Genomic DNA, 19997 nt, shown 5'->3' with positions numbered 1-19997 from the left:
GTGTGTGTGTGTGTGTGTGTGTATAATGTATTACCTTTTCATAACGCAAATACATAATTGTTGTATATATTTACAAAGTAATGGAAGGGACAGGATTTGGTGTCGAAATCTAGCGGTCAATTTTTTTTTTTTTTCTCAAAAATATGCTATACTTTGCTATGTTGTTTTTTGTTATTACATGATAAGATTTTTTTTTAGGTATTTCATATAACAATATAATAATTATTATTATTGACATGTGGGTGTCATGCATCGTGTTTTTCAATGTATCACCTTAAAACGTGAAAAAATATTTTTTTATACCATCGTCACATGTGTGACGTAACAAAACAAACCACATGAAAATCGTTGAAGAATCCGGCGTGTTACATTTTTTGGAGTGTGTCCAAAGTGTTGACAACAAAAGCGTAAGTGATCTGGAACAACCATATCGATAAGAGTTTAACTAATGTAATCAACAGTTAAATGTGAAAATGGAATAGAATCAGTTGTCGTTACGAGAATGTAATTCAGTTAAAAACATGAAGGCAAAGAAATACCCATTGACTGTTTGATAGGTTATTTTTATTAAAAAAAATACCCATTGACTGTTTGATAGGTTATTTTTATTTTCAAAAAAAAAGTGGGATTGTCAGTGGTTAAATTTGACTTCAAGAGTTTTGAAACATCAAACTACATAGCGTGTAACAGCACATGATGCAGGTTAAACACGACTTGCCATTTGTACACATAGCTTGAGCGAGCGGTGACAGAGGTCCAACTTGCAGAACTTCATCCGAAAGCGTGGCATTATTGCACGAGCGGACCACGAGGATCCCGCCAAGTCCGTCTGTTGTCGACGGGCGGACTTGACAGAAAGTCAACTCCCACGCGGTCTGCTGACTTGGGTCACTGCGCGGGCGTACACCGGTGACTCTTGTAGGTGCCCAGGTGGCGAAAGCTGCGTCCGCACTGTTGGCAACAGTACGGCGTGGCCCCGCTGTGGATCCTCTGGTGGGTGTACAGGTTGCCCAGCTCCTTGAAGCGCCGGCCGCATTGCGGACATGCGTACGGGCTCTCGCCGGTGTGCACCCGTTGATGTCTCTTCAGGCCGGAGAGGACCGAGAAGCCTTTGCCACACTGGAGGCACGGAAAGGGGCTCTGGGCGCCGCTGTGCACCAGCCTGTGGCTCTTGAGGCGGGCGGCATGGCGGAAGCGCTCCCCGCAGTCCGGACACACAAAAGGCTTCTCCCCGGTGTGGATGCGCTGGTGTTGCCGCAGGTTGCCCAGGTAGTTAAAATGGCGACCGCATTCCCCGCACTCGTATCTACCCTTGAGTTGGACCTCCTTTTTGGCAGGTGCCCCCTCCCCGCTGTTCACCGCTTGTCCTTTGTCCCCCACGGTGGTCTGCGGGGCCTGGAGAGCTTGGGCGCCGGCGGTGTCCGAGTGTATGAGTTTAACGTGTTCCTCCAGGAATGCCGAGTCAGGACAGAAGGTTCCGCACAAAGAGCAGATGAAGGTGTGGTTGGGGAACTGCTGGCCTGGAAATTAAACCAAATTTTAGACTGCATACTTCTTTCGTCTATGAAAGATGACCCGTCACGCACCGGATTCAGGGTGTGGATGTGTGCCGCCCTCACCAGGGGAATCGGGCACCGTGGAGAAATCGGCAGGCTGGACATGTGGGAAGCGGGCCGAAGTCTGTTCCGACGGGCCTTCCTCATCTTCCTCCTCGTTTTCGCACTCTGGCTGCTTCACGACTGCAAAAACAATTCAGTGCTCATTAGTATTACTGAGAAGCCCTGTCCTTGCTGGAGAGAACTAAAACTTATGAGTGAGGTTTAGAATTGCCTACAGATGACACAAGGCAGCAGCAAAGCACTATTTTGTCCAAATGAAACTCCTCAACTGACTTCAACGTAGTTTCTTGGGACTGAAACGCTACAGGTTGCCGCCTAACTAATACTGTTATTGATTAGACCCACCAATATGCTAAGGTGGACTGCATTCTACAACCTGATGCAAGAAGAGTTGAGTTGAAGAGCATTTGAGGTGAATCCATTTTACCCTTCAGATCTGAGGAGTACTCCATGGATGGCACCCATTCGTAGTCGTACAAACGTCGGCTGCTGGACGGCAGCATGTTGAAGATGTCATCTGCGTGTCCAGGAGGCCCGGAGGCGCTCATTCCGCCGTCCGGCCACAGCTGGAGGGGATGCGGATCCTCCTCTTGGCTGCCCTGCTCGCCTCCGTCCATTTCCGTGGCCCCCTTCGAGTTCTTGTCCTTCATCAAGTAGTCACAAATGGCGTCGATGTTCTCTTTCTTCACCCCGGGCAGTAGGGACTTCTTCTCTTTTTTCGGGTCCACGCTGAGCATCTTGGCGCTTCTAAAGGCAGCGGCGGCATCGGCAGCTTCCGCAGCATCAGGATCCTCCGTAGCATCAGGAGGAGCCTCCGCAGCCTCCTTGGCATCCCTGTGAACGTCGCTTAGCTTCGATTTCAACAGAGCAATTTCGTTGGTTTTGTCCCTCAGCTCCATCTTAAGCGCCCGTATCCTGATGCCGAGCATGTGTCGTATCTCGGCCATGGCGGCGTCCAGTGCGGCGCTGATGTTTCTGCCCAGGTGTTCGCTGACCGAGCTGACCGTGCACAGAAGCTCCTCGTCGGGCTCCAGATTGAGGAAATCGCCATCGGCGCGGCACGTCGACCCAGAAGGCTCCATAAATGCGCCTTGTAGTTCGGGGGACAGGTTAGTGCCCGAATAAGTCAAATTTCTCTTGCGACTCATAGGTGATCTGATGAAGACCAGCGTACTAGAAGCTAGCCGGCTAGCTAAGCTAATGTTTTGCTGCTACGCTGGTTGATTTTCCAAGGTGGCTCGTGAAGTCCGCGTGCAATATAAACCGGATGCTGGAGGGATTTTCTTTCAAAACAAAAGACCCTTGTTGAGAAATGCGTGCCAGTGTGTGCCGAATAGAAAACCCCAGCATGTTCATATTATTTTGAAAGCAATAAACGCGATCCTCTCGTTTGCGTAGGTGGCAGGTAAAACACTAAATCTGCCTTGTGAGAGCCAGCAAAAAGTTTTGCGGGTACAGGAGCTCTCATTTGGACCCCAGATAGTCATATTTTGTTTAATTCATAAAAATCCCAGATTCATATTAATGTAGGACTCCTTCAACGGATCTGAAAATTAACAATAGATAAGTATCATCTGTCTGACAATAAAAATAAATAAACGGTCATTTTCATCCGGTTGTATTCATCCGTTTGTCCCGCCCACACGGGGAAAAGCCTCGCGACGCCCCCGGGACAGTTTTGGCGCACTTGCAGGCAAGGTGATAGAGTTAAACAAGCGCGACTTCCAGCAAGCGAAGATGAGGAACACTTCCGGGTTCACATTAATAAATGTAAATTCTACCACGTTATTTAAATTATATTTGATTGGTGTCGATAATTATTTCAACTCTCTTGATTTAATAAAATAAATGGTAATCTGTTTTGAAATGCGAATATGTATTTTTTGATGTGATTATTTTTTTTGTAGTATTAATTTTATGTACTTGGGTTTTATTTTTGTGTGTGTAAAAGATGTTAATTGGTTTGCCTGATCTTTGTATAATACATATTTTGACCACATATTTCGACACTTTTTTTAAAAAAGGGGAAAACTTCCGGGTATGTTTGATTGACTTAACAGTAACAAAAATAAACCAGACTACACTCCAGTATAAAATGAAAAAAGTCAAAGTAAATACTTACACGATTATATAACTGACCAGGTGCATGAAACAAGATGATAAATAGTTTTGAAAGGCAAATATAAAGTTGCATAGTTAGGTTTTAAAGCTGGGGACAAATGTGCAAATGTTTTTTTTCTTGAAAAAAAAAGACATAAACTACATTACGCCAAACATTTAACACTTTTCTGTTATCCTATTAACATAATAGGTACTACAGGCTGTACAAAAAAATAGAAGACAACAATACATAAAAGACATCTCCAGTCAACTTCAAGATCCATGCTGCCCTCTAGCGGCCAAAATAATCAACAATTACGTGCGTGTGTGTGCGTGCGTGCGTGCGTGCGTGCGTGCGTGCGTGCGTGCGTGTGTGTGTGTGTGTGTGTGTGTGAGCCCTCTGTGCCAGACTCCTCCAGCCAGATGATGGCAGCTAATTATTGAACACAATGAAGCCATTTTACTTGAATACAAACTGGCCTCTTTTCCTTTTAGCTCTTTCCACATTCTTTGTCTCTCTCATGTGCGGGTTGCTTTCTTTCTTCTGTGCACTACACTCCTTTCACGCCCCCCCCCCTCCTTGTTAGGATGATTCAAACTCATAGAACAAGCATTTATTTCCACACAAAAATAATCACCTTAAAACAATCTATGTGAATATACTTACTCTTGTAACTCCACATTAATTTACTGTATAGGTGTGTACCATTATCGGTACTAGATTATAAAATTAATTACGTTTTGTAGTTCAATTCAAAAAGTGAAACTCATATTTAAGTTTTAAAACATGTATAATCACGATTTTTTTAAAAGGTTTATGCAAATTTACCAACTCAAAACAATTTGTAAATTGCATAAAGAATCAATTCTATGTTTGATGCTTGGTCTTGGAGCATTGTTAATACCAATACTGTAATCATATCCTTCTCTCCACCGGGCAGTTCCAACCTGGCTAACACTGCCTGCTGCTGGACCCATCTGACAGCAATTCTTTTGGAAAAGACCCTCAACTCAGAAATACAGGACCATGAGGTACTACATCCAAGCTGTAGCCCACACTCCTTCATCATCGCGTCATGTGTGTGTGCAAGAAGGCAAGATTAGAAGGGTGCTGTGGTTGGGGGGGGCTGTGAAATAAAAAGGGTTTTTCTCCACGATGACCAAGCAAAGCTGAAGTCAGAGAACATAATTCGCTCTGTGGCCACATGAGTGCACTCTATTATATTCTATTCAGCAATAAAGCCACATACAAAACGGGAAAATCATTATTTTTTGTGATGAAGGCCTTACATTTAGTGGCCACAGGGCCACCTTGCTTTGGAATGCACCGCAAATGTGTTTACAACTGTGGCTAGACATTGGAGGAGTCAAAACATTCTACTTTTGAAAGATTTTCATCTGAAAAATAGATATGACTAAGTTGCCAACGACATCAAGTTACCCATTCAGTCAGGCAGGAAAGGGAGGACACAGGAAACAGGGAAGCATCCCACCTCTTTCCTTCCCACTTCCTCCTGCCCTGTCTGCAATCACTTCCTGCCGCTGGCTGGGTGAGTCGCAACCCCAAAAGAGCGAAGATGTGTCTTCAGTTATGACGGCCAATCAGAGCTCCTATTTTTGTACTATTCTAATATAAACACAGTGGCCACGGCGATCTGCTACTTCCTTGCCAATCACGTTTGTGCAGTTGGTTTATGTGCGAGGCACAATTGGCCAACGTGTGCAGGCGAGTCTGTCATTTTTGTTGCAATTGTCCATTTCGGTTGCTCATGGCCGTTTCACCCAATGTGCAGCGGGCATCACTGAGGGCTCATGCTCGGACAAAATATTTTGGTTGGATTTGCTATGAGACGATGCTGACGTAAGCATAGTTTGCCCAGCCAACGAGATACAAAGGGCCACAGTTGAAAATTGAGTTTGGGTCGCAAAAATGAAGTGAGATTCCTCCAAAAACAAAACAAAACAAAACAAAAAGTTCACAGGACAACGTTGACAGCTTCACAATAGCCAGAAAACAGGAAATCCTCCTTGGCTGCGGCGGAGCGATTATTCATCCGTGTGTGTTAGTTCCGCCTGGGTCATCCTCATCCGCCATGTTTGCGTACAGCAGCGTTGTTGATAAGTGTGCACTTCTCACTCACCCCACATGCGCTCACTCATCCGCACTCCTTTTTTTTTTTCAGGGAATCTGAAGAATGCGGTTTAGGAGCTGTCCACGCTCACTAATGAAGACAATATGGATGGCTGGCCTTTCAGCCTTCAGCGCCGCGGCTCTGCAGGATGCAGAAAAGGTTTGGGAAACATTCACGGGTTGCTTCCGTGGGAGGAAATGGAGGATGTTTGGTGCTTGTTGGCAAATGTTTGAGTGTTTTTTTTTTCGAAAGAAATTGGCCGCATTGGAACTACAATCTAAATATGTGAGCATTTGACACCACCTGAAAAGGGGTTATTATTCCTAAAAAAAAATGCCAAAAGGTGGCAGCAAAGCACTGCTTTTGTCCAAACGAAACTTCTCAACTCACTTCAACATTGTCCCTTGGCACAAAGATGCCACATGATGGTGGCAAAGCACTACTTTTTGTGTAAACCAAGCTCAATTCACTTCACCACAGTTGCTTGGCGGCAAGATGTCGATGAAATTCTTTCTGGAAAACTCGAGGACGAGACCGAAGGTCAACACGGAAGCGCGAATGGCCTGGAAACATGACACAGTCAATCTGGAGAATGTCTGAAGGTGAAGCAAATTGAATTGAAAAAGTCGAAAAAACATTGAATGTTTGGAAAAGAAGCCACCCAAAATGCTCCGTGGTCATTGTTTAATAAATATCATCTTCCATTGTTGCATACCTTGAACAACATGTCAAGTCAGAATGCACATCATTTCATGCGACCCCCACACGAGTCAGAGTCGGTGTCTTCTTTACATGAAACACGAGTTTTCCAACGAGCTTTATGCAAACGAGACACTGCTTTGAATCTACTTTGACTGTCTGGACTGATAATTTATTTGCTACTTTTTCCCCCTTGAGCAAAACGTTTTTTTTCTGTTGAAATGCGAGGCAAAGCTCGGGATGTCTTGACAAACACAACTTTGCGAATCATTTACTCACAAGTCCATCTCGTGACATAACCTGTTCCCTCGCTCTCTCGCTTTCTGGGTAAGCTACAAAGACACACTAAATAAAAAGTTAGTTTTATTAAAAAACTGGCAACATCTGCCCTCCAGCACCATCCAAATTCTGGAGACATCTGGACCTGGAAGCATCCATCCGTCCGTCCACGGTTCATTATCTTCCCGAAGCTAACAGATGTCTGCTTCTAATTTTTTGACCCCGTCCACTTACTCCATTTGTTGCCTTTCAGACTTTAACCACACTAGTGACCTTTTCTGTGCTTGCTGCGTGAATGTACGATGATTGCTTTTTTCAAAACCTCTTTTTTAAATTTTTGAAGCAGAAACAAAGCAGTATCTGAGTTCTATTATGGATTCCAAAAACAAGAAAGCTGTTAAGACTCTGGCTATATGCTCCTTATTTTGAATTTTTGTTTAAAGATCCCCTGGCTTCTCTTTTTGTTTAAATGTTTGTAATATGTACATGTATTAATAACGTGTTCGTTTTGTTTTCTGTTTACTGAGAATTGTATTCTGAGTGATTTGTTCAATAAAGATTGTTTATTTAAAAAAAAAACGATGATTGCTTTTTAACACCATTTAAATTCGTGTCCTTTGCTACGGAAGAGGATTAGGGCCAATAATGGAAAAAAAAAGTTGGCAAGATTCTCACTTTAATTTCACATTTCTGCCTTTAAAATGAGAATTCTGACTTTAAAATTAGAAAGACTTAATTCTCTGAATTCTGAATTTAATCCCAGATGTTTGAGAGTAAAGTGAGAATGTTGCTAACCTTGTTTATTTTTCCTTCATTGGCCCTAATCCTCTTCCGTATTTTGCAGCAATCGTTTGTCGGCTATTCAATGTTTTTAAGCCATCCTGATCCCAAAGGCGGGAATCCGGCTCCTTGTTTTGCCACGACACGCAAGCTCGCTGGCTCGCTCGCTCTCTCCACACGGAGCTGGTGCGAGAGGTCGGAGTGTTATCTTGAGCTCACTTCTTAGGAGCTCACACTGCGAGGGAAGCGTCCCAAGAGTAACGCCAAGTGGCTATTTTGCCTGCGCATCAGTCCGCCTGCTACTCGCCTTCAAATGTGATATTCTCGGTGGTTTTGCGGGCCAATCCGCCGCAGGTGAGTGAGTCACTTCTAATTGTTGCTTGTTGTCGAAGCCGACTGACTGACTGGCAATGTAGCGGTGTGAGTTTGTGGCGAGGTTCCACGGGCCCCTCCAGACATTTGTTGACATAATACTTGAAATGAGGTCAAGTATTTGCTGGACGCACCTGGCGCCCGGGTTGTTACTTGTTGGAAGTAATAACACGTGTGAACAAAGAGACTAAAGTTCATCCCATCATGTCAACCCCCAAGAACGGTTTCAAACAAGCCAACGAGACGTGCCACATATCGTCTTCGGTTACATTGGAAAGTACTCTTAAAAAATATGGCACGTTTTTAGTTTAAGAGCAGGCCTTGTACCTTCTGGGCGCCCCGAGAACTGGTCCAGACAGTTTCTGTGCGTCGTCAATTTATTAAAGTGAACAATCACCGAGATGGTGCGTTTCAGTTGTATTTAACTTTGGCGTTTCACCTTTAAGAGTGCTTTATTTTGGAACAGTCACATAAGTGCTATTTTGACTTCATTTTTATGTGCAGTTTGAATCATTATCTAGTGGTGTCCTTAGATACCGCCGACGTGACTTAAGCGCGTTGTTGGTGTTCAACCTCTATACATAGAATAGCCTCTTCCCCCCCGAGCATATTTGTGACAATGGGGAAATTGTCTCCCAAGTGGCTGGGAACTGATGTTGTGATGACTCGTCGACAGTTTGGGGAGGTGGAGGGGGGGACATACAGTGGTGGAAGGACACCGGAAAAAAACATTGTCTCTCTGGCGGCGTCTCTCAGCATCTTTCCTGACTCCAAAACTTTCCGTCGTTCTGCCTTGAGAGAGGAACGGAGATCATGGCGTCACTCTCAAAACATGGATAGGAATCTACCTTTTGACATCTTACCACTATTGAGGAAAAGAAAATCTCCTGGCATGCCACCCAAAATTTGTCACCAAAAGTAGTTTGCTAAAATAATGATGATCTCGTCTCCCTGTATGCATAAATGTACTTCAGTGTGAAATATTTAGTTGAACGCGAAGCTGCTATCATATGAACGGCGGCGGGTTGATCCGCTTCTGCCTTCAAGTGGAAGTATTAAATTGTTCCATCTGTTGCTCCACAAGCAAAGTCTTAAAGACTCATTTTGTCACCTTCATTGATTCAATGCCCTTCTATTTCTGAATGCGCAGCTTGAGAAAGGCTCCAGTGGGATTTTGAGCAATTTTTCAGACTGCACTATCAAAGTGGAAGGCCAGCGAGGAATCACTCCAGCCGCGCACACACAGGTTGGTGATCATTTGCAAAAGGTGCAGCTGTAGGTTTCCGTGTTACCTTGGTTGTCCCCTCCAGCTCACCTGCCAATAGAATGACAACAAATGTAGAAAACAAATCTTCATAGTTGTTTTTGTCCTTTTTTGGGGGGTGCTGTGTACAGTCTGGCCCAGCCTGGCCCTGACACTAATCAGTTGATGAATACGCACACACGCAGCGAGCTGCCACCGACAGCTGTTTGGCGTCATTGTGCGTGTTAACTCTATCAGTCGAGTGCAGCTGCGTGCCTGCCTTTTTCAATTAGGTTCTCCACGTACAATGGCAAGGGAGACGGAGGGGGCAGGGGGCCCAGGGGGGCTCATTACCTTTTCCATAACGTACTCAAAGTGTGTCCATGTAGATTGTCATGGTAAGCTGCCACGTTGGAATATAGGCAACGCAAGTTTCCGTGTTGGTTGAACGTGTTTTACCTTTCATCCAAAAGGTTTGTTTCTTCGCGGCCAAATTTCAGGGGTCACCAGTGGGTTTTTTTTTTGTTTTTTTGTTTGGTTTTTTTTTTTGCAACAATCACACAATACACCAAATTGAATCATGACATTTTTTAATCGTTACATCCTTCAATCGTGTCGCACAAACCTGACTTTTGAATCAGGACATCGACTTTTGCCGAAAGTCTTTTCATACGCGATCGTATGCACTTAAAGTAGAAAGTGTGAGTACTTTTGCCGTCTCTGGTATTTATCCCGCCATGTGACCCGATCAAACCCGCACTTGTTCTCACATACACACACACACACTAAAGCCTGCGACCATTCCCTTAGCCCGCTGGTACCCGAGGGCTTTACAAGGTTCATTTGCCGCTCAATTGATCATGAGGTAAAGCAGACTTCAAGCAAATCCACACACACACACACACACACACACACAAAGGCGCACTGGAGTCTGAAGCGAGTCATGCGGTCTCACCAGGCACCATAGCAGACCCGTGGTACGATTCCCAGGCAGCTCCGACTTTCCTCACTGGTCGGCTGAGGGGGTCACGAGAGCATGCGGACGGGGAGGCCTCAAACGAGTGGTGTCGGCAAAGGCACTGGAATGTTTGTCACAAATTTGGAATTGTTGCTTTGACTTGTTGCCAGTGTTTGGGGGGGGGGGGGCACTAGAAGCCAGGCAATTCAGAGTCTCTGTTCTATTGGCTGGGCAAACATTGCTGAATCAAACCGAAAAAGTGACCAAAATGCGTTTTTACGTGTCGCACCGAGCTACTGAGACCTGTCGCCGAGAGTCAAAATTCGCAAGTACTTGACGCAAACGGGTTTATAATTGCCTGCAGGTGGCAGCAAAGCACTACTTTTGTCTAACTCACTTCAAATTGTTGCCTTGGCACCAAAATGCAACCAGATGTTTGTTTGGGTTGTTTTTTTCCTTGCTTGGGTCCGAGCGTGGAAAGAGCAAATTTGTGAATGCCAAATCACGAATACTGTATGTTGGGCTTCTCTGCACAGAATAATAAAATACATGATGTGGTTCAGTCATTTCTTTCTTTTCATCCATTTTTTTTTTAGAGCTTTGGTTAAACAAACCAAAACGACATTGTAATGTCACTTAGGTGCAATATTTCTTTTGGTGCATTTAGAGAATCAAAACAAATAACTTGTCGTTGTTTTGTCCGGTGCAGGTGATGACCTGACTGCAGCCCCCTGGTGGTGCAATGAAGGACCTCTCCTCTTCCTGCTCTTCTCTCAACTCCCAACTCCTCTACCCTTCCTCCAAGACCTCGGCAGGACCCTTCTCTCCATCCCCCGGTGCCGTCCCTTCGGCCCTGGCGTCGTGCCCCAAACCGCAGCCTTTCTGCCTCCAGACGGGACCGCACCTCATCGCCAGCATGCAGCTGCAGAAGCTCAACTCACACTACCAGAACCTGGCGGGTTCTTCGGCAGGACACCCGACTCCAAGTGCCGTTCAAAGGGGATTTAGGGCCGGAAACCAGATTCTGGGGCCCTCCGGGGGCATCAATGGAGCGGGGATGAGTGCAGGCGTCGGCGCGGGGATGCAGGCCGCCGCCCCGAGCGGAGTCTTGGACTTTGACCTCGTAGACGAGGAGGTCCTCACGTCGCTGGTGGTGGAGCTCGGACTGGACCGAGCCAATGACTTGCCTGAACTCTGGCTGGGCCAAAACGAGTTTGACTTCATGTCAGATGTGGCAGCTGGCTGCTGATCCGGCACACTAGAATAACTAAAGAAAGGATGACTGGGAAATTACACCATTCAGACCTCGGTGAAAAAGGACTTTGTCTCCTCTGTCGACAAGTATGTCATGTTTGTAAAATAAAAAAAGTAGCCATGTGGAGAGGGACAGACTAAGAATCAGACCTCTATCAAGTTAATGAATCCTAGTTGTTCACATGTTGGGCTGTTTTGAAGTAAATAATGGCTCATATTATTCAGCACATGAACCATTTCACCATTAAAAGAGCACTTCTGCGCCCTTAGTCCGAGCAACAGACACTTCAATTAACCAGTCCTTCGAAAATCACGTTAAGTATGTCTGTATTTCCCCTCCACAGCTATCTTGGAATCCACTTCATTTTTGAAATGTAATTTACAGCCGCCATTTCATCTCTCCTCCAAACACTTGACCACCATCGTCTTTTTGACTGACACCTTTCAACCCGCCTTCAATCTGCTGTGCCGGAGATAGAAGGCTGAAATCAATTTCCATTCATCTCATTTAGCCTGTTTGCCGAGTGGCTCTGCCTCACGTATATGACGACAAAATATGTGCGGTGTTACGATGAAACGGTCCTTTAGTCACGTTGGAGCCAAGCCCCCCGTTGGGTCAGCGGCTGTAATAATTGGGAGGAAAGGAAGCATGAAGGAGGCGAAACAAGGAGCCATTGCTGTCTCCTATTTCCTCCACGGTGGAGGCTTAATGAGAACAAGCTGATTGATGGACACACAAAGGCACACCTGTTGCTGCTGTTCTCCATCCAGGAACATGAAAGTGGGACGCCGGACTTTATGATGAGCCACAGTACGCTTGCTCTTTTCTCAGTAGACAATATTCTACTGTGCTTTCCACGGAGGGGGGGAAAAAAGCCTCCTCTTTCGCTCTCTCTTTGCTCTCTCTTTCTGTAGCCTCACAAGGAAAGTAATTGTCTGACAAGTGCTTATCTCGATGCCCTCCCCTTTCTTTTCATGTTGGGATCGAGCAGGAGCAGAACACTGAACAGTGGCTGATGTCCCGTCTGGACTGGAAGGACAACGGGGGCCTGTGTACGACCACCTTGGCGTGCCGCGTCATTAATTGTTTTGTTGTCAGTAAGATAGCCACCCCAAAAAAAAAAATGCGACTTGTTGTGTAACCAAAGTGGGTCAGCGGCTGTGTTTGCGTCCCTCTGTTTCGATGTTGCTTTGTTTTGCTGCTTTCATCCCATCTGAGCCAATTTTATTAAATTGCCCCACCCCCCAGAAAATGTCAGCCTGCTGCAGTTTTTTTTTTTTTTTGGTGTGCTCCTACAGAAAAGCCGTGAAGAAGCGTGTATGGCAAGAATTAACAGAGCAGCTGAACTTTATTTGAGTTTATGGTGACAGGTGTGTGTTGTTTCTCATGGAACATGAGTTTGAATGGAATTTGTTGATTCTGAACATGGCCAAATCCCCAGTAATAAGGGTGTGCACACTAGTCCAACCACATATCTCAGTTGTTTGTTTTTTTTAATGTCACAAAAACGAGGGTGTGTGTTTATATCCACTGTATAGTCGACTCTTCACCTCCTATTTCCACTTTATCACGACTGTCTTTGGGTGCACCCTGAACTGGTCACCAGCCAATTGCAGCACCTCATACTTGATGTCTGTTTTTTTCCTACCAATATAATTCAAAGTCGATTTCAGAACCACTTACGGTCTCCTCTTTTGTTTATTGGAAATGATTTAAAAAACGCCACTGAGACAAACCCAATAAGATAATGCTAGAACAGGTGAGTATATTTTAATTCATTCAGCAATTTTTATATTGTATAGTTGTTTTCAGCCTCTTGATGAAAGTAAAAGTACATAAAATGTCCTCCAAATCCGGAACGACCAATAATTTTTGTTTGGCAGCGAGCTCAAAGGTAAATTTAACATTCAATTGACTTCTTCCAAATGTTAATCGGTGCTGCCACCTGGTGTTCTCTTGTGTAAGTCGATGGAATTCGAGTAGAGTGCTGTCATTTTATTCGTTTGCTTTATTTGAAACAGACAAAAACAAGAAGGCAATCAACTTAATAAAAAGGCAATAAATTACACCGCTCGGCAAAGTTTACGTGTTCAAAAGGAGTTGAACGGTGTAGAAAAACTCTTCTTGACCTACATTTTAGTCTCCCAATGTTTTAAACTTGTATTACAGTATATTGCTACAATAAAAGGTTATGGGTTATTCCAGAATTGGAAGACATTTTACGTCTCACTCATCAAATTTTAAATAATCCATCTACAACATATTAAAACATGCAGTTTTACTTGTCCTGAGACCAAATCTAAAAAAAAAAAAACGAGAAAAGAATGCTCGAAAATAGTTCTGAACATTTCAAGTAAGTCTGGAATACCCGCTAAGATACCATTTTTCTCTTGCCCCCATGACCAAATTGAATCTCAAATAAAACAGCTAAAATGAAATACAGATAGATGGAGAGATATATATTTGTGTGCGCGCGCGTGTCCTTGTGTTATGGGTATGATCAGAATAAGACAAGAATACTTTTAAAATGTATTCTTTACTTATTTACACAAGTAAATGTCTCCCCTTGGTGAGGAGTAATAACTAGCTAAAAAAAAACAATTGAGCGAAAGCTAACGTTCATCTGAATTTGCAAACCTGGCTGTTTCCTACAACCCCGTTCGTGTAACTGAAGTGACAGATGTCAACACCAAATAAATCATGTTGTATTTGTACCCATTATACAAGCTGACCTTATCAAACCTTTGATCGTATATTAGCTATTATTGATAAATATGTAGAAGAAAATCAGAAGAGTGAAGCTCTATATTTTTTTTAATCACTGTCAAAGTTTTCATCCATCTATACATCCATCTAGGTAATAATATTTGTCTCATTTATCATTGAGTGTTCAAATTAAATATATTTTTGTCCCTCCCAGCGTTCCTCTTCTTGACCTACATTTTAGTCTCCCAATGTTTTAAACTTGTATTACAGTATATTGCTACAATAAAAGGTTATGGGTTATTCCAGAATTGGAAGACATTTTACGTCTCACTCATCAAATTTTAAATAATCCATCTACAACATATTAAAACATGCAGTTTTACTTGTCCTGAGACCAAATCTAAAAAAAAAAAAAACGAGAAAAGAATGCTCGAAAATAGTTCTGAACATTTCAAGTAAGTCTGGAATACCCGCTAAGATACCATTTTTCTCTTGCCCCCATGACCAAATTGAATCTCAAATAAAACAGCTAAAATGAAATACAGATAGATGGAGAGATATATATTTGTGTGCGCGCGCGTGTCCTTGTGTTATGGGTATGATCAGAATAAGACAAGAATACTTTTAAAATGTATTCTTTACTTATTTACACAAGTAAATGTCTCCCCTTGGTGAGGAGTAATAACTAGCTAAAAAAAAAACAATTGAGCGAAAGCTAACGTTCATCTGAATTTGCAAACCTGGCTGTTTCCTACAACCCCGTTCGTGTAACTGAAGTGACAGATGTCAACACCAAATAAATCATGTTGTATTTGTACCCATTATACAAGCTGACCTTATCAAACCTTTGATCGTATATTAGCTATTATTGATAAATATGTAGAAGAAAATCAGAAGAGTGAAGCTCTATATTTTTTTTAATCACTGTCAAAGTTTTCATCCATCTATACATCCATCTAGGTAATAATATTTGTCTCATTTATCATTGAGTGTTCAAATTAAATATATTTTTGTCCCTCCCAGCGTTCCGTTTGCGGCTTTATGACGTCACACCGGAAGTGAGTTGGTCCTTTCCCCTGCAGACCTCAAGATGGTGCGTTCCAGCCTGTTTTCTTTCCTCTCTCAAATCATCGTTAAACATCACTTTTCTGCTTTGTATTCCCATAAACATTCAGAGCTGAGTTGCAAATGTGACATCTTACAATGTTGTTTCAGTCTGTATTTCAGCTTAGAGACGAGTCGATCGTTGTGGATTGGGTTTTTGATAGACGCTGTCTTTGCCCAGCGTTAGCCTCACCGCTGCTATGCTAGTCAGAAAAGTGGCAGTTGCTGCATTCGCCCTTCGCGATTTTAAAGCAGTCCGCGTGTTTCTCAAGCAGCCTACAAATTGAATGTGATATGTGAATTGAGAATTGTGTTGTCGTGCTCATGAACGCATTCGTTAGCCGGTCCAGGCCGCAGCCGGGAATGCTTGCTGCTATACTCGTGAAAAATTCGTGTAGCCACGCGTTCTAATGTTAACGACATGCTGATGTAACTGGTTTGAATTCATCGAGCGGGTCTAGAGGAATGGAAGGATGTTTGATAGCGCTTGGAGCTTAATTAAACCATATGAATAGGCGTTTGTATTACATATTCATACGAAATGTTATCATATTGTCAACCCCATCCAGGCCAGAGGACCGAAGAAGCACCTGAAGCGCGTCGCGACGCCAAAGCACTGGATGCTTGACAAGCTCACCGGAGTGTTTGTAAGTAGCGTTTCTCTCAATGTTAACGTGGCTTTTAGTGTGGCGTCTGTAAATGTGGTTTCTGTCAGGCTCCACGTCCTTCCACCGGTCCGCACAAACTGAGGGAGTGCCTGCCCCTCATCATTTTCCTGAGGAACCGCCTCAAGTATGCCCTGACTGGGGATGAGGTGAAGAAAATCTGCATGCAGAGGTTCATCAAGATTGACGGCAAGGTCCGCACCGATATCACCTATCCTACTGGATTCATGGGTGAGTCGAGCCATCCGCTTGAGCTGCCTTTCGGTCAGGGGTGTCAGAGTCAACTTATACAGGGGGGCTGCTGGAGGCAGAGTCTGTATATGTCTGGGCTACATCAAGTAGTACACTAAAAAGGGGGTTCAAATATTTGAACAAAATAAAACCCAATCTTCCGGTATTTATTAATAATAGTTCAGAACATGAATCGTTCTTCTGAATGTGAGCAGGATTTGGCGTCTGACCCGGTGCTCTTTTTTTTTTTTCTCCCTCACCTCCCTTGTACTTTGGGTACTCCTCAGCATTTTTAAAGTTAAATAATGACATGATTCCTTGAGCACCAAAGCTTTCTCCGTGCATTCGGCACGTCGCGTGTCCCTGTGCTCAAAAAACGTCTCCTCTAAGGCTGGAGAAAAAAAGTTGACTTGCTCAGTTCTCTCGACCACAAATTTTGACTAACTGATGGAATAATCAACAGTATAATGTATTCCAAAAAGATGCATTTGGGACAGCCCTCGTCTCCTTTCCTTCCACTTGATGTCACTTCAGAAATACGTTTCGTCCAAATATATCATAGCCCTGACCGATGATAGCCCTAAAATTATTTTTTTAAATCAAAATGTTAAAAGGCAACTCTATGGCAAACGTTGGGGCCGCAATAACATTAAAATTGATGTCAATTAGGGGGCCGCAAAATATTATCCTGTGGGCTGCAAATGCTCCCACCCCCCCTGGCCGTGACTTTCAGACCCCAGCTTTCGATAAACGTTGAACTTGTCTTAACTTTCCCCTCCCTTTTTTTTCTTTAAGTAATTCTCTGTATCGCATACACGACGTGTGCTGTTTGGAATGTGCAGATGTGTTTTTCGAACATCTGTGTTGTCTCTGTTTGCAGATGTGATCAGCATCGAAAAGACGGGCGAGCACTTCCGCCTGATCTACGACGTGAAGGGCCGCTTCACTGTGCACCGCATCACCGCCGAGGAGGCCAAGGTAAGAAGCCGGCCGGCCGGCGGGCCATCACCGCCCAACCGCGTTGTGACGCCACCCTGCCGTCGCCGCAGTACAAGCTGTGCAAGGTGAGGAAGATCCTCGTCGGCACCAAGGGGATCCCCCACCTGGTGACCCACGACGCCCGCACCATCCGTTACCCCGACCCCCTCATCAAGGTCAACGACACGGTGCGCATCGACCTGGAATCTGGCAAGATCACCGACTTCATCAAGTTTGACACCGGTAGGTCTGGGTGCACGTGGCACGCAGCCAGGAGGATGGGTCGGCTAAATGGGACAATAACCCTCCCTCCCCCTCCCAGGTAACCTGTGTATGGTGATCGGAGGCGCTAACTTGGGCAGGATCGGCGTCATCACCAACAGGGAGCGTCACCCCGGCTCCTTCGACGTGGTGCACGTCAAGGACAGCACCGGGAACAGCTTTGCCACCAGGCTGTCCAACATCTTTGTCATTGGCAAGGTGAGCTGGTGGCGATGGCCCGAACGTCGATTTACTTTTGCCACGTGTGGAGCAATGATGACTTTGTGCTTTTGACAGCAATGAAAAAATATTCCTCAATCCTCTAAGAAGTTCTGAGCTCCTCAGTTACAGTCAACCCCCTGCTTATCACAGGCAGTAGCTTCCAGACCCGCATACAATCAGTGAACATTTGTAAAATAGAGCCGATATAAGAAAAACAATTTTTTGAATAGGCTTTCTGCTCCCACACATGCGACACATTGAAACGTAGTCAAATCACATTTTCAAATACTTGCTAGGATCTGTTCCAATGTGGCTTGCACTCTTTTCCGAAGAAGCCAAGAGAGCGTTCTTCAAACTGTTGTGTCCCAGTTGACATTTGCTGAAAACAAGGGACATTGAAAACCGTTCAGCATTGTACATGTCAACATAAATGTTCAAATCAATGACACAATTTTAAGTCCACTACCTTAATGCTATCATAAAATGTGACATCATCTTGATGGCAAAGTGAAATTTGAGTAGATGTTACAGTAAATTGTAAATTTTCAAACTTTTGCCACTTGAAGCACAAAGCAAGCATTACAACTCTTACAGGCACGTTTTTAGCAACATGGGAACACCGATTAAGATAAGATAAGATAAGAAAACCTTTATTAGTCTCGCAATGGAGAAATTCCCAATTCACAGCAGCAAAGTTATGAATTAATACTGGAGATTAGTTAGTTGGGGGGACCTTCTCTGCTGCTTTTTGCTATCCAGCAGGGGTCACTGCTGCTTTGCGTGTTGGTGCACAACATAAGGGCCGCATCTTGAAATTCAGACACAAATACGGTGAAAACTGCCAAATCTGCAACATAGCGAAATCGGCACCGAGAAATGGTTATTTGGTGGGGGTTGACGGCAAATGGCCACTTTTGACAGTTAGCGTACGCACACACGTCATTTGAATTCTGAAAATATTCCTGGTCTCCAGGGCAACAAGCCGTGGGTGTCTTTGCCCAGAGGGAAGGGAATCCGCCTGACCATTGCCGAGGAGAGAGACAAGAGGCTGGCCGCCAAGCAAGGCAGCAGTTAAAATGGCCGACCGCACCCCCTGGTTTTCACAATAAAAATGTTAGTTTCAAAACACTCAACGGGTTCTGTGTTTTTCTTTCCTTTTTTTTTTTTTTAATTACCCTCCTTCCAACCCCACGCATCTTTTCTTTGTCAACATATCCGCCTCCACCAAATGTCCTCGTCCTCACTCACTCTCCACACCATGTTCCAAGCCAGCGTTGTGCCATATGTTCACTGCAGCGGGCGGCCGTCACTTCCTTTTGGAGTCCCGCCTATAATCGTGTGCGCAATGAAGAGACGGGTTTGATGCTTCACTAGCAGGTCCACTCAGACATGAAACACTCGCATCTAAGAGCAAGTCCTGTCGCAAAAGCAGGAGAACCTCATCTCCTGAGGGACATCCAGAGTCCGTACTTTGAAAATTAGGAACATTATGTAACAAACCACACAGGATGAGCAGTGTTCTCACACGATGTTTTTTTTGAGGAATGGAGGCGGGGCGGGAAATCAGATTGCAACATTTCATTTGAATTACAAAGAGTGTAAAATCCTCGATCGTAGTAAATTGCGAGTAGCACTTACTCAAATAGGTTTTTGGACATCCAAGACCTCGGGAAATGTATTTGAAAAGGTGAAAGATAAAACTGCTTTCTATCAATACATGAAAGATGAACAATGTCGATTGAAATATTTGGTCGAGCAAAAAAAAAAAATTTTGATTTTTTTTTTTTCTTGGGTGAACAAAGGCACAACCAACTGACATTTTCAAATTAAGTTATACACTGTTAGTATTAGATCAAAGAAAATACTTTTTCTGTCAATATTCCCATGCCCAACTCTTAAATGCAACTAGACAGTGTTAAGAAAATGTTGTCCCCCGCCTAAAAAGTTTGAAGTTGTCCACCAATGCTACTCGAAGCCAGCAAAGCACTGCATGAAGCTCCTCAACTTCAACATAGTTCCTTCACACCAAACCAATAACAAGCCAGGGAGTCTTCGATCCTGTACCTCGTGGTCCGGTTTCCAGGATGCTTTCCATCTTTCCCTGCTGCAACACACCGGATTCAAATGATCAGCATTGTTATCCAGCTTCTGCAGACCGAGCTGATTATCTGATTATTTGAAGCAGAGAGAGATTGAAAACATCCAGAAAACCGGCTCTCGGGAAACAGAACTAAAGACCCGGCTTTAACCTTTGGCCTGAGCAAAAGAGCAAAAAATGCAATTTTTTTTTTTGTCAAGTGGACTTGCACATGGCACAGGAAAACAACTCCAAGAGAGTGCGTTTTTGGTGTCGATTTTTTTCTTTTTCGCAGGGGCTGCCAAGTTCCTCTCAA

At 44.1% G+C, this 19997-nt stretch overlaps 3 protein-coding genes and 2 long non-coding RNA genes across 9 annotated transcripts; 3 read left to right on the top strand and 2 right to left on the bottom strand.

The window, feature by feature from the left end:
* Nucleotides 1-593: 593 nt before the first annotated feature.
* On the bottom strand, nucleotides 594-3486 carry znf16l (zinc finger protein 16 like). 2 transcript variants are annotated; one of them, XM_019871415.1, is made up of 3 exons: nucleotides 2047-3486; nucleotides 1587-1739; nucleotides 594-1520 (listed from the first exon to the last, which is right to left on the bottom strand). In XM_019871415.1, exons 1-3 carry the CDS (start codon nucleotides 2765-2767, stop codon nucleotides 889-891), a joined length of 1506 nt encoding a protein of 501 aa, XP_019726974.1. In that variant the 5' UTR covers nucleotides 2768-3486; the 3' UTR covers nucleotides 594-888. The 2 variants fall into 2 exon arrangements, with proteins under 2 accessions (XP_019726974.1, XP_019726975.1); XM_019871416.1 differs by having other exon boundaries at nucleotides 1620-1739.
* LOC109516680 (uncharacterized) lies at nucleotides 2624-6560 on the top strand. Of its 2 annotated transcripts, none has more exons than XR_002168389.1 (4): nucleotides 2624-2728; nucleotides 4705-4751; nucleotides 5903-6010; nucleotides 6332-6560. It is a non-coding gene; the product is annotated as an uncharacterized LOC109516680 (long non-coding RNA). The 2 variants fall into 2 exon arrangements; XR_002168390.1 differs by having other exon boundaries at nucleotides 2630-2728; nucleotides 4661-4751.
* A 1163-nt stretch (nucleotides 6561-7723) lies between these two features.
* cited1 (Cbp/p300-interacting transactivator, with Glu/Asp-rich carboxy-terminal domain, 1) lies at nucleotides 7724-13115 on the top strand. Of its 3 annotated transcripts, XM_019871364.1 has the most exons (3): nucleotides 7725-7963; nucleotides 9132-9227; nucleotides 10892-13115. In XM_019871364.1, the coding sequence occupies exon 3, from the start codon at nucleotides 10925-10927 to the stop codon at nucleotides 11429-11431; it is 507 nt and encodes a 168-aa protein (XP_019726923.1). In that variant the 5' UTR covers nucleotides 7725-7963; nucleotides 9132-9227; nucleotides 10892-10924; the 3' UTR covers nucleotides 11432-13115. The 3 variants fall into 3 exon arrangements, with proteins under 3 accessions (XP_019726924.1, XP_019726923.1, XP_019726925.1); XM_019871365.1 differs by lacking the exon at nucleotides 9132-9227 and having other exon boundaries at nucleotides 7724-7963; XM_019871366.1 differs by lacking the exons at nucleotides 7725-7963; nucleotides 9132-9227 and adding an exon at nucleotides 9527-9697.
* On the bottom strand, nucleotides 7974-9309 carry LOC109516643 (uncharacterized). The gene is made up of 3 exons (XR_002168377.1): nucleotides 9274-9309; nucleotides 8845-8932; nucleotides 7974-8773 (listed from the first exon to the last, which is right to left on the bottom strand). It is a non-coding gene; the product is annotated as an uncharacterized LOC109516643 (long non-coding RNA).
* A 2054-nt stretch (nucleotides 13116-15169) lies between the features above and the next one.
* On the top strand, nucleotides 15170-18732 carry rps4x (ribosomal protein S4 X-linked). Its single transcript, XM_019871363.1, has 7 exons — nucleotides 15170-15236; nucleotides 15817-15894; nucleotides 15963-16143; nucleotides 17024-17121; nucleotides 17193-17364; nucleotides 17444-17601; nucleotides 18578-18732. Exons 1-7 carry the CDS (start codon nucleotides 15234-15236, stop codon nucleotides 18677-18679), a joined length of 792 nt encoding a protein of 263 aa, XP_019726922.1. The 5' UTR covers nucleotides 15170-15233; the 3' UTR covers nucleotides 18680-18732.
* The last annotated feature ends 1265 nt before the right edge of the window (nucleotides 18733-19997 follow it).

The sequence above is a fragment of the Hippocampus comes genome, unplaced genomic scaffold, assembly GCF_001891065.2.
Source record: "Hippocampus comes isolate QL1 unplaced genomic scaffold, H_comes_QL1_v1.1 scaffold83, whole genome shotgun sequence".
Classification (NCBI taxonomy): domain Eukaryota; kingdom Metazoa; phylum Chordata; class Actinopteri; order Syngnathiformes; family Syngnathidae; genus Hippocampus; species Hippocampus comes.
This window is presented reverse-complemented; position numbering and strand designations above follow the sequence as displayed.